General features: G+C 40.5%; 1 protein-coding gene across 1 annotated transcript in view; it reads right to left on the bottom strand.

Annotated features, from left to right (window-relative positions):
• Positions 1–1,565: 1,565 nt before the first annotated feature.
• Positions 1,566–12,078, bottom strand: part of dgat1b (diacylglycerol O-acyltransferase 1b) — a 30,062-nt gene continuing 19,549 nt past the window's right edge. The window contains exons 7-17 of the mRNA XM_049584316.1: positions 9,981–10,109; positions 9,511–9,576; positions 9,293–9,396; positions 8,652–8,690; positions 8,394–8,435; positions 8,224–8,268; positions 6,451–6,563; positions 6,088–6,153; positions 5,515–5,602; positions 4,644–4,706; positions 1,566–2,883 (exon numbers count right to left, since the gene is read on the bottom strand). Coding sequence (XP_049440273.1) covers positions 2,734–2,883; positions 4,644–4,706; positions 5,515–5,602; positions 6,088–6,153; positions 6,451–6,563; positions 8,224–8,268; positions 8,394–8,435; positions 8,652–8,690; positions 9,293–9,396; positions 9,511–9,576; positions 9,981–10,109 — 905 coding nt within the window. The 3' untranslated portion in view covers positions 1,566–2,733. The remainder of the gene's footprint in view (positions 2,884–4,643; positions 4,707–5,514; positions 5,603–6,087; positions 6,154–6,450; positions 6,564–8,223; positions 8,269–8,393; positions 8,436–8,651; positions 8,691–9,292; positions 9,397–9,510; positions 9,577–9,980; positions 10,110–12,078) is intronic.

Below are 12,078 nucleotides of genomic sequence, written 5' to 3' on the forward strand. Positions count from 1 at the left end.
CAACCATTTGGAATGTCCTGAAGAAGAAAGAAACCACTGGTGTACTAAGCAACAGACGTCGAACAGGTAGACCAAGGAAAACATCAGCAGTTGATGACAGAAACATTGTGAGAGCTGTAAAGAAAGACCCTAAAACAACTGTTAGTGACATCAGCAACAACCTCCAGAGGGCAGGAGTGAAGGTATCACAATCTACTGTTCGCAGAAGACTTCATGAACAAAAGCACACAGGCTACACCAGAAGATGCAAACCACTCATTAGCAAGAAGAATAGGAAGGCCAGGCTGGAATTTGCCAAAAGGTACAGAGATGAGCCTCAGAAATTCTGGGAAAAAGTTTTATGGACTGATGAGACAAAGATTAACTTTTTCCAAAGTGACGGAAAGGCGAAAGTTTGGAGAAAGAAAGGATCTGCTCATGATCCCAAACATACAAGCTCATCTGTGAAACACGGTGGAGGTGATGTCATGGCTTGGGCTTGCATGGCTTCTTCTGGGACGGGCTCTTTCATCTTCATTGATGATGTAACACACGATGGCAGCAGCAAAATGAACTCAGAAGTCTACAGAAACATTTTGTCTGCTTTAATTTAAAGCAAGATGCAACCAAACTGATTGGGAGATCCTTCATCATGCAGCAAGATAACGACCCAAAACACACTGCTAAAACAACAAAGGAGTTCATCAGGGGCAAGAAGTGGAAGGTTTTAGACTAGCCAAGTCAGTCTCCAGACTTAAACCCAATAGAGCATGCATTTTAGCTGCTGAAGAGGAGACTGAAGGGAGTAACCCCCCAAAACAAACAACAACTGAAAGAGGCTGCGGTGAAAGCCTGGAAAAGCATCACAAAAGAAGAATGCAAAAGTTTGGTGATGTCAATGGGTCACAGGCTTGATGCAGTTATTGATAAGCAAAGGATTTGTAACTAAATATTAAGTCTCATTCACTTTAATCTATTTTAAGTTTATATGTTCCAATACTTTTGCTCACCTAAAAATTTTGTGTTCCATTACAAGTAATGCTATCTTCTAAGTTGTGTATCAGATCCAGATGTAAATACCTGGAAATAAAAGCTGAAATGTTGATCTCTTGTCTCATATTCATCTTTTGATGTCAAACCCAAATGTTTTCAGTCTACAACAAAAGTAAACGAATTGGACTCACTGTTTCAATACTTCTGGAGGGCACTGTAACTGAATTCTCTAAATTCAGTTATGGCTTTTGGTTTTGGTGTGTCACCCCAAGATTTCCAGTGGCTCCATCTGGTTACCCCTATTAAAACTTTTAAGGGGTACCACTGATTGTGATTTGATAAATGTTTGCATACATTTGTCAGCCACTGTATAACAAATGTAGCTACTAAACCTTGCTCTCCCTCTTCTGGCTCTCTGTGTGTGCAAGTTTCAATGTAAAGAGGAGAGCCTGTCACACCGACCTTTAGCTTTTCATTTTGATTAACCCTTGATCTAATGAGAAATATCATGATCACTCACAATGCAAAAAAAACAAAAACAAAAGACTGATAAACCATCGGCACAAAATAACACACACCCTTTAACACAAGACTTAAATTGAATTCTGAATGTTTATTTTCAGACACACACACATTGTATTTAGATAATCCAGCAGTCCAATGAGATAGAAGTACAATAAAAACACCAATTCAGTGAATTTGCATAGTCTGTTTTCTGCAAAAAAGTAATACAAAAAAAAAAAAAAATGCTGGCCTGATTGGATGATTGGATGTGTGCTGTATTATTATGATGAAAAAACACATACAATAATGCTGGCCTTTTCATAACTGACAAAGTAAAACATCATTAAAAAATATATTGTACATTTATAAAATCCTACCAGCATCCATTCATTTCTCCTCGTGATGTTCCATCTCACAGTAAAACCAGACACATTCAGGCCCCTTTGGCTCACAGAGAGGAAACACAGTGGGTCATAAAACTCTCTCATAACTTTTATGAAGGCACTTGAATCATGTTGTCAACTTGACAATTGATAAAATTCAGCCACAGTCATTATACTGTCCATGCACACGGCTGAAGAGGAGCAAAGCCTCTCTGGTAAAACAGAGAAGCTTTTCTGCAGTACCACATGCAGGCGTTTATACATTTGGCAAACTGGCAGTGAGAGGTTTTAAAAAGACACTGGAAGAAAAATCACCTGAGTGAAATGCTAGATGACTACATCAGTGGATACTGAAGTGAACTCTCCTGCGTTACAGTAGTTTTTCAAGAGTCAACATAGTTTTACAGTATTTCCTCATGTTAGCAATTCTTATCTTTCCCAGCTTAAAAAACTTTTTTTTCTGGGATGAAAAAATATTTCAGGAAGATACAACAGCCAAAGTGTTTTATGTAAACATGCTATGATCAGGATGTGATAAGTTCACCCTGACGTGTAAAGTACAGCATCCTTTAGTGCACCCAGTAGCTCCCTGATAGAGCGGGCGCCCCATGTACAGAGGCTGTGCCCCTGCTGCAGCAGCTGCGGGTTTGGTCCTGACTCATGGCCCTTAGCTGCATGTCATCCCCTCCTTTCTATCCCTTCCATGCTAAAGCTATCCTATCAAATACAGCCAAAAAAATAATCTAAGGGAAAAAAAAAAAAGGGCAATATCTGTTGAGCTGCACTGGACGCAAGTGGTACTTCTGTGTTTGTGTGTGAACGTACAAGATGAAGGTGGTAGATGTGTATGTACATATATGTGTGTTTGTGTACATTATTCAGACTCCTCTCTGTAGTTCAGGACGTAATAGTCGTGGACATACATCAGGACGGCGAATGGCTGGCCAATAATGAGCGAGATCCACACTGCAGCGTTGCCGTAGGCGCCCCGCAGGAAGCGACCAGCAATCCAGGCTAATGGAAGCTGATGGGTAAAAAAAAAAAAAAAAGAAATTAAATAAACACAGTTGGCGATTGGGTTTTTAATGACTAATTACAGTCTCACATTTTGTTTCTGATTTCGGTTGTCTGAGTCTCAGCACTCTCTAATGTACAACAAACCAACAAAGTCAGCAAAGACCAAGAGGTAATTATACTGCCTGTTGTCCTGCTATATTCACCGTAATACATCAAATATGCCTTGTTGTGTTAATGAGGTTATTAATTAAGTTAATGATACTGGAGCCAAGGCCAAACACAGAGAGCACCTTTTAAAATGTCCCATAGGAGTCAAAAATCCACTTGTCTTTATTTTGACTTTTAGTATCAATGGTGTATTTAGATAACTAAGGGTGACCTCAGATAATTGACTATTTGACGATTAGATCTTAGAAGCCTGATTCGACTGCCGAACTCACAGTTGAGTCGTGTAGTTGCAGGAAAATGTGTTGATGAAACAAAGGATTGTTCCATTTGTGTTATATAGGGGTGCTGAATTTATGACTTTACATAGAACTGCTTGGTTTCTCCCAATAAACTAGAATTACTGCCTCGTGTTTGGATGCCTTCGTAAACCACTCAAGTTGCAGTTAACAGCTGTACTGTATCTGTCCAGACTCATATGTAGCCGTGATAGCTGACAGTGCCTCAAATACAGACGTTGCTGCAAAAGCTACATATTTTAAAACATGGATGCTTCACACACAGCAGCACAGATCTATACAATCAGCACAGGCTCAAGGTGGGCACCTAAGATTAGAGTCAGTGTCTGACCAAATGTTTCTCCTTCTGTTCCAGAGTTATAGCATTGAGTAATGGCCAGAAAAGTGTTTGTGCAGAATTGTATGATGTCACAATGAAGTTGACAATTGACCTTTTGGATATAAAATGTCATCACTTTATAATTATGTACTGTTAGACATTTGTGTGAAATTTTGTCATAATTAGCGCATGAAGTCTTGCGTTATGGCCAAAAACAGGTATTTTTGAGGTCACATTGACCTTTGACCAAATTTTAATTGGTTCGTTGTTGAGTCCAAGAGGACATTTGTGCCAAATCTGAGGAAACTGCACACGACCTTCTTGAAACATCGCGTTCACAAGAATGAGGCGGACACGCACAGTGACCCTGAACTTTGACCACTAAAATCTAATTAGTTCATTCTTGAGTTAGATGTTTGTGCAAAACTGAAAGGAACTCCCTCAAGGCTGTCTTGAGATATCAACTTCACAAGAATGGGATGGGCGGAAAACCCAAATGCTTTCAGCCATGGCTGTTGCCATTGTGGAGGCATAATCCTGATATATAATCTACTATAAATGTATTAATCAGAGCACTCATGTAAGAGTGCTACATATTTCTTGAACTTATAAATGGTTATCTGTCAAAAATCAGCGGGGAAAGGTGTTTAGAAACAGCTGTTTGTGGTTTGAGGCTTTAGTTTTCCTCAAACCGACACCCATGACCAAATGCCATGCCAAGTCAAAAAGACAAATTGTGTAGTTGGGTGTTTTGGCTCTTTTGTCTGTTGTGGAAAAATAGAAAGTAATATCGCAAATGACAAAAAAACAAACATGTTTCCATTTCACATCAGTCAACGTTAGGCAAGACTATGTAAACTCTTTAATTAATGACAGCCCTATAGATTACAGTGCATATGATGCAGTTTTAAATGAAGTAATATACAGGTTTGTTACGACCACAGTTGTAAGTTTATTTCATCAGTGACATGTCTTGGTTCTTACCTGCGCCATCATGCCCATGAAGGCCCAAAGTCTGAACATCCTGAGAGGAACACTGACCAAGTACTGACACCAAAACAGACAGAGAGACAAAAATCATTATATCAAATAAACTGCGTTCTCTACAAAATATAACTGAAGGGTGTTTTCACATTTAGTCCTTTTCAGCCCTCTGAACAGATTCAGAGTGATGACTCAACTTTTTTTGTGAATATGTGAACACTCCAAGAGAACTCAGACCCCTCTGAAGCGAGCCATGAGTATGGTTTGCTTCAAGTCTGTGGTGAGGTTCACTTAACCTGTGCCTTGTGAACACAAAGTGCTCCAGGCTCGCTTTGCTCTTTGCCATTGTATTTAGCCCTCTAGATCACGTGCTGTTGAACTGGGATGCTTGAAAAACCAGACAAAACCATGTCGGCCTGTAATGCTTGCAAGGAAGCAGGACGAGGAATAGTTTGGTCCACGGAAGATACTGCACGTCTTCAGATGTGGAATGCAGAATACATCAACCAGCAAGAGTCTACAGCACAGAAACACTAAGGTTTTCCTCCAATTTTAAGTCCACGTGAAAGTGAGGGGCTTCATAACCGCACTGCAGTGCCACATTTAAGTAAAAACAAAACTATGTCAATATATATTACACATAGGTTATAGAGTGAACAGAAAAAGGATTGAGGGGCCATCAGAGCTGAAGTTGACCAGAAAGAGAACTGAGGCCTTTTTACTGTTGGTTCACTTTTTGGTGCACTTTCAGAGGACTGAGTTCGGTTCATTTAAAAAGACTATATATGTGAAAACACCCTAAGATTTTGCACAAGAACCTGAAAGAGGATTCAACGTAGGCAGTGAAAGTGGTCTTGGTCTAAGCTCTTACCTCATGGAAGAAAGCCGACAAGAAGAAGACAGCTGATTGGCTGACTATTTTACTAAATCCTTTCCTCAGCAGTGGCTTGTAGAAGTGGCTGCAAGACAGACAAAAGAACAGATGCTGAAATGGATGGATGGACATTTACTGTAAACCAGGATGTCAAACCCACTGATAAAGACTTATTTGTTTTGTCAGTCGTTTAGTATTTGTTTACCTAATGTGTGATACGATATGTTGAAACTGTTGAAACATCTAAACTCTCATATGTGCTCTAATTCTCCCTCCCTAACAGGAATTCAAAGGAAATAGGCTTTAAGTAGCATTTCATTTGCTTTGTCTTGTTTAATATAACCTCACTGCATTTGCTCCTGCTGCTGTGTTAGTGCATGTGGAACTAGCTGCAGGCGCCGTATTTATTACCAGCACTTACTCTCTCGCAGCCAGATGAATCAATTTCCCAAATACATCAGTGTGCCTTGTTAAGTCTGTCTCCCTGCATCAAACCCACCGCTGTCCCCTGTGTTCACTTCTATAAATTTCATTGCTCTCTCTCAGTGTGTTAGTGTGCGAATAACTCACCGTAGACACCACTTGTGTACAGGGATGTTCCAGTTCTGCCAGAAATATGTCACTGTCTCAGAGTTCCTGAAAGAAGAGTCAGCAAATACAGTGTTGAAGCATTACAGGGTTTAAACAATTGATCTAAGGCAGTTTTATCAATAATGATGAACATGAAAAAGCCTAAAATCTTTGTCGTCATGCAGGAGAAGATGAACAAACAGTAATTATCCTGCAATGCAGAAAAGGTGGGATGCATAAAGTGACTCCCTCCATTAGCTTTGTACAGTAATGAAATGATCCACCATCATAGCTTCTCTTTTACATTTTTCCATTCATGAGTATGCATGCAAATCCATTCCCACCACATGCACACACACTTACCACCAGTCCCTGTAGAACTGTCTGTCTCCAAAGCGCAGCAGCTCAGCGGTGAAGTTCATAGATGAGTGGAAGTACCAGTAGAAAAACATCAGCCACAGCAAGTGATTAGGAACCTGGAGAAGGGTTAGAGGACAACATATATGACTGTGAGACATTTAAGAGGAGATGTCCAAACTGTTAGCAAAAGCCTGTTGCAAAACTCAAGCATGTTTCCTGTCTATACTCTCAACAAAGTCATGGTGAGATAACATACTCTTGTTACAGTGATGAATAACATCACATGACAATAAGCAGTGTGTAACCCATGTAATCCTTCATTTGTGTAACAGTAACATTTGGTAAAACATCAATGCAACGAAAATGTGATTTTGATTCTGATAATGTATTTATTAGCCGCTACAGTGGCTGTGGAGCAGTGGTATACACTCACCGGCTGTTCAACTGCTTGTTAACGCAAATAGCTAATCAGCCAATCAGCCAATCACGTGGCAGAATTTAGGCATGTAGACATGGTCAAGACGACCTGCTGAAGTTCAAACTGAGCATCAGAATGGAAAAGAAAGGTGATTTAAGTGACTTTGAACGTGTCATGGTTGTTGGTGCCAGACGGGCTGGTCTGAGTATTTACTGGGATTTTCACACACAACCATCTCTAGGGTTTACAGAGGATGGTCCGACAAAGAGGAAATATCCAGTGAGCGGCAGTTCTCTGGGTGAAAATGCCTTGTTGATGCCAGAGGTCAGAGAATGGTCAGACTGGTTCAAGATGATAGAAAGGCAACAGGAACTCAAATAACCACTGGTTACAACCAAGGTGTGCAGAAGACCATCTCTGAACCAACAACACGTCCAACCTTGAAGCAGATGGGCTACAGCAGCAGAAGACCACACCAGGTGCCACTCCTGTCAGCTAACAACAGGAAACTGAGGCTACAGTTCACACAGGCTCACCAAAACTGGACAATAGAAGATTGGAAAAACGTTGCCTGGTCTGATGAGTCTGGATTTCTGCTGCCACATTCAGATGGTAGGGTCAGAATTTGATGTAAACAACATGAAAGCATGGATCCATCCTGCCTTGTATCAACGGTTCAGGCTGCTGCTGGTGGTGTAATGGTGTGGGGGTGATTTTCTTAGTACCAACTGAGCATGGTTTAAACACCACATCCTACCTGAGTATTGTTGCTGACCATGTCCATCCCTTTATGACCACAGTGTACCCATCTTCTGATGGCTACTTCCAGCAGGATAACGCACCATGTCACAAAGCTCAAATCATCTCAAACTGGATTCTTGAACATGACAATGAGTTCACTGTACTCCAATGGCCTCCACAGTCACCAGATCTCAATCCAATAGAGCACCTTTGGGATGTGGTGGAACGGGAGATTCTGGAAATCTGCAGCAACTGTGTGATGTCATTGTGTCAATATGGACCAAAGTCTCTGAGGAATGTTCCAGCACCTTGTTGAATCCATGACACCAAGAATTAAGGCAGGTCTAAAGGTAAAAGGAGGTCGAACTTGGTACTAGAATGTGTAACTAATAAAGTGTCCGGTGATTGTAGTTGTAGCATGATCACTTTTTTTTATAAGTGTCTGCCTTTTTTTTCCCAATTGTGCCGATTGAGAGGTGAGTGCTTGAGGCTGTGCACTGCCGCCGGACCGAAGAAATGTGATATTTTATGTTCTGGTCTTAAAGTCACAGAAAGCATGAAGACACACAGCGTGAGTGTCCACAAGTAGTACTATATTTATGTATGTTTTTACTCACAGCTAATCTTAGAAGTCTCTCAGTCATCCTGGACAGATCCATGTCCTACAGAGGAGAGGAGACACTCATAGATTAACAAATGATGCACAACAGCACTTTGCATTTGAAAACAGCACAGTGCAATGTTGTTTCGTGCAGTATAAGTGTCACTCGCATTCTGTCTTACTCACCTCTAGTGGTTTCATGGAACTTTGAATGATGGGAATCATCCACTGATAGAAAGAAAACAAAAAGCAGCATTTAGACATAACTGGGAACTTTATATATTGTCTTCATGTTTAGAGTCATTTTTCCGTAGTTCTTCCACGGTTTAGGCAATCGAGGCAATATGATCACACAAACACCTAAAATCATGTCATTAATGCAGTGTGAATGGATAGTCAAATACAGCACCACACATTAGCTTTGGATTACATTATAGGACGTACCTGTTGAGTGAGACCAACTAACATCTGGATGAGGAACAGCTGGGGACAAAAAAACACATCAATAAAGTGAGCGATCGACAGAGGAGATGGGGCGCACATCAGATAAAAAAAACAATCAGGCTTTTTTTTTAACTTTTAAAGATCTTTTTTTTTAGTTATATATCATTACTGGATTGTAATTCTACTAAACTGTTAGAACAGAGGTGGTTTACATGTCTGATTGTCTGACTGCTTACGTTCTTTGCCCTTTTTGGACCGTGGCATCACCATGTCCGCAAATTTAAGCATTTAATTTTATGTATAAAATATTATATAAACCGCTAATAATGATGGCAAAAACTAAAAAAAAAAACAAAAACCCAGTATTTTCCCTTAAGTAAGCAGCATTTCTTTTAATTCATCACCCTCTTCACCAGCATGCAAAGCAAACACTCGGCTGTTAAAAGCTGTGCAGGTGTTCTTGCTCTTTAGTACTTTTTTGGGAGATGCTTGTAAAATTGTGAGAGCATAGACAAAAATACCCCAGAGCACTTGGATCAATCACTAACAGGAAAAGGTGGGGGGAGTGCTTTTGACTTGAACATACAGCTACAGCAAAGGTGTTGTTTTCTGGCTGATGCTGACATGAGATATTTCCTCACCATCTCAAACAATCTCCTCAGCAGGAAACCCATGCGAATATTAGGAGAGCGGGGGAAGTTGAGCTCGTAGCACAGAGTTGGAGCAAAGACAAAGTAGTACATGTCTACAGAGATGGAGAGGACGCCAAAATAAAACACATAAAACAGAGGCAGTGGAACATGGTAGAGACATTATCAATAAAACTTCATAAAAACACAAGAAGGGTGTATTTGGGTACCTCTGATGGTGAGGTTGCCAGGGTAACACACCTCACGGTTGCCTTTGAGATGCTGTGCGGACGGACCTTTGGGCAGAATTCACACACAAACAAATGAGACAAAGTAAGTGTCAGGCAACATCGTTTTTTTATCAGTCAGTTTCATACAAATGCAGAGGAAATAATTTAATGCAATTAAGTGTTGATGTTGACATGCAGCAACTTCTGTTACACAATCAAATTTCCACACAGTCCTGCGACAGTTCCTGTAACTGTCAAACTTCCATTTTATCTAAGAGCTGCAGGATCCACTATCTGCCATTAGATGTCACTGTAACAGCATGAGCACGGGGGCTGAGAGTTCATTTTGGGTAAGAAATTTGAAACATACACAGAAACTGAGCAAAGAACCATTCTCAGTTAGGTGTTAAATTTAGTAAGCAACCCCTCCCCGGCCTAAATATGTCTGTGCATGTGTGTTTGTGACTTACAAGACAGCGACCTGGCCAGTGTCTTGGCCTTGGCAGTGCTCAGCTCTCTGCACCACATGTTGACGTCCTTATAGGAGTAAAGCTTTAGGAAGAGGATGGTGTAAGTACCAAGAGTGAAGGCACCGCCAACTGTTATAACAGAGAAACAGAGAGGTGATAATGTGACAACATGTAACCAACTGATGCACTGTATGGGAGGATTAGAAGCAGAGATAAGGGGAAACCAATAGAGGGTAGAAAAAAGGAGGGAGGAAGTGAGGAGAGGACTGAGAGATGAGGAGACCAAAAGGGGCGCGCACATTAGACATGTTCTGTCTTTACACTCGTTACATGTTAGTTTTTATATTGATTTGCATCAGACTACCTGTCAGAAATGCTTTTAGTCTATGAACCAGGAAGCTTCTTCTCTCATAGCTGTTTCTATTAATATTTAAACTAAAAACCAATACATTTAGTTTGGATTTTATGTGGTGTTTTGTAATTTTATTATTCATTTAAACTGATTTTATTGTCATCTTAATTTATTTAACTCGTTTTATGTTTAATTGTTGTTGCTCTTTTATGTTATTAACATTTTACTATTTCTAAAGGAACAGTGTGTAAGATTTAGGGTGATTTAGTTGCATCTAGCAGTGAGGATTGCAGATTACAACCAGCTGAAACTTCTACTTTGAGTTCCCTGTGTTCCTTATTCGGGAAGTTTGTACCGGGAGCCAAATTATCCTCTGTCTCTTCCTCTCCAAGACAAACAGACCTGTGTTTAAAACCAGTAAAAACACTTAACAAAGAGAAGGGCGGAGGAGGGAAAGGCGCGAAAAGAGAGATGCCAAAGTGGGTGTGGTTAACAGTACAGGGCCATCCAAGGGTCACCTTCCTCTGTCTTCATCAGGCTGCCTGACAGAAACCATAGCAACACTTTACACAACATGATACATCAGCACGCTGTACTTCTCAGAGTGAGTCAGTCAAAACCTTATAGATTCAGTTTTAAGAAAAGTGTCGCCACCCCCCCGCCATAAAAAAACAAACACACACACATACACAAGAATATGAATGTAAATTGGCCAACAACTAAAAACAAGTGCAATCTGAAATTCATCTATTGAACAACCAGGCTTGAATTAGCCGATTAAACCACGCATTCAAACTTAACATAAGAAAAATCAGCAAACTTTCTGATGCTGCTGTTACATAGGTTAGACGCTGCACTAGCGGATCATCTCCAGAGTCTGGAGCTGCTCTCCTTCTGGTCACTTCAACATCACTAGCCTCAGTAGCACAAGCAAACAAGCAAAGCAGGTGTTTTATCAATGCTGCTCGTCGTGGAAGGGCTGCTAACTACGATGGCTTATGCTAAAAACACAACTGGCCCTATCTAGAGCCAGTGCTTGGTTTGTCAACTCTGGGTTACTGTAGAGACAAGGTGATGCAACATGTCGACTTCCTACTACAAGGACCCGCCCACTATGTAGATATAAGCGACTCAATCTAAGGTAATAAAAACACATGACTCGTGTTTTCAGGCGATTATACACTAAAGTAAACTAGTTATTAGTTATTATTAGGCCTGTCAAGTAATTTAAAAAATAATTTCATTGATTACATGCTCTGTGATTAATTAATTTAAATGAATCACATACATCAATTTTTGCTGTGAAAGTATTTAGATTTATTTCGTATTTATGTATTTTGGCAGGTGTGTTGTAGTAAAGCTGCTGGATTTTAGACACAATTGTCCCCTTGTTCTCTACCACTGAAACTGGTCTGCAGTCCATTGCCAAACCATTTTGTAAAGGAGTTAGTAGGCAGACTTACTCAGTTTGCGTCTGAACGCCTGGTCAAGAGTGGCTGGATGAGGCTGGCTGCAAATGCTACCATCAGAGGCCGTGCTAGCTCAGACCTCTTGGTTTGCTGCTAAATGCTTCGTGTTGAGGTGATATTTCAGGCTTGCAGTACCCAATGCTACGAAGATTCCCTACTGCAGAAATTGCAGAGAACGTTGCTCCTATCAACAGCTCCATCTGGGTGTTTGTCAAATATAAATGTTCCATTAATGGGGTCAAACAGTGTCGTCTTGTCTGCCTCCATCATGTGACAA

This window comes from Epinephelus fuscoguttatus, linkage group LG8 (genome assembly GCF_011397635.1).
Source record: "Epinephelus fuscoguttatus linkage group LG8, E.fuscoguttatus.final_Chr_v1".
NCBI lineage: Eukaryota > Metazoa > Chordata > Actinopteri > Perciformes > Serranidae > Epinephelus > Epinephelus fuscoguttatus.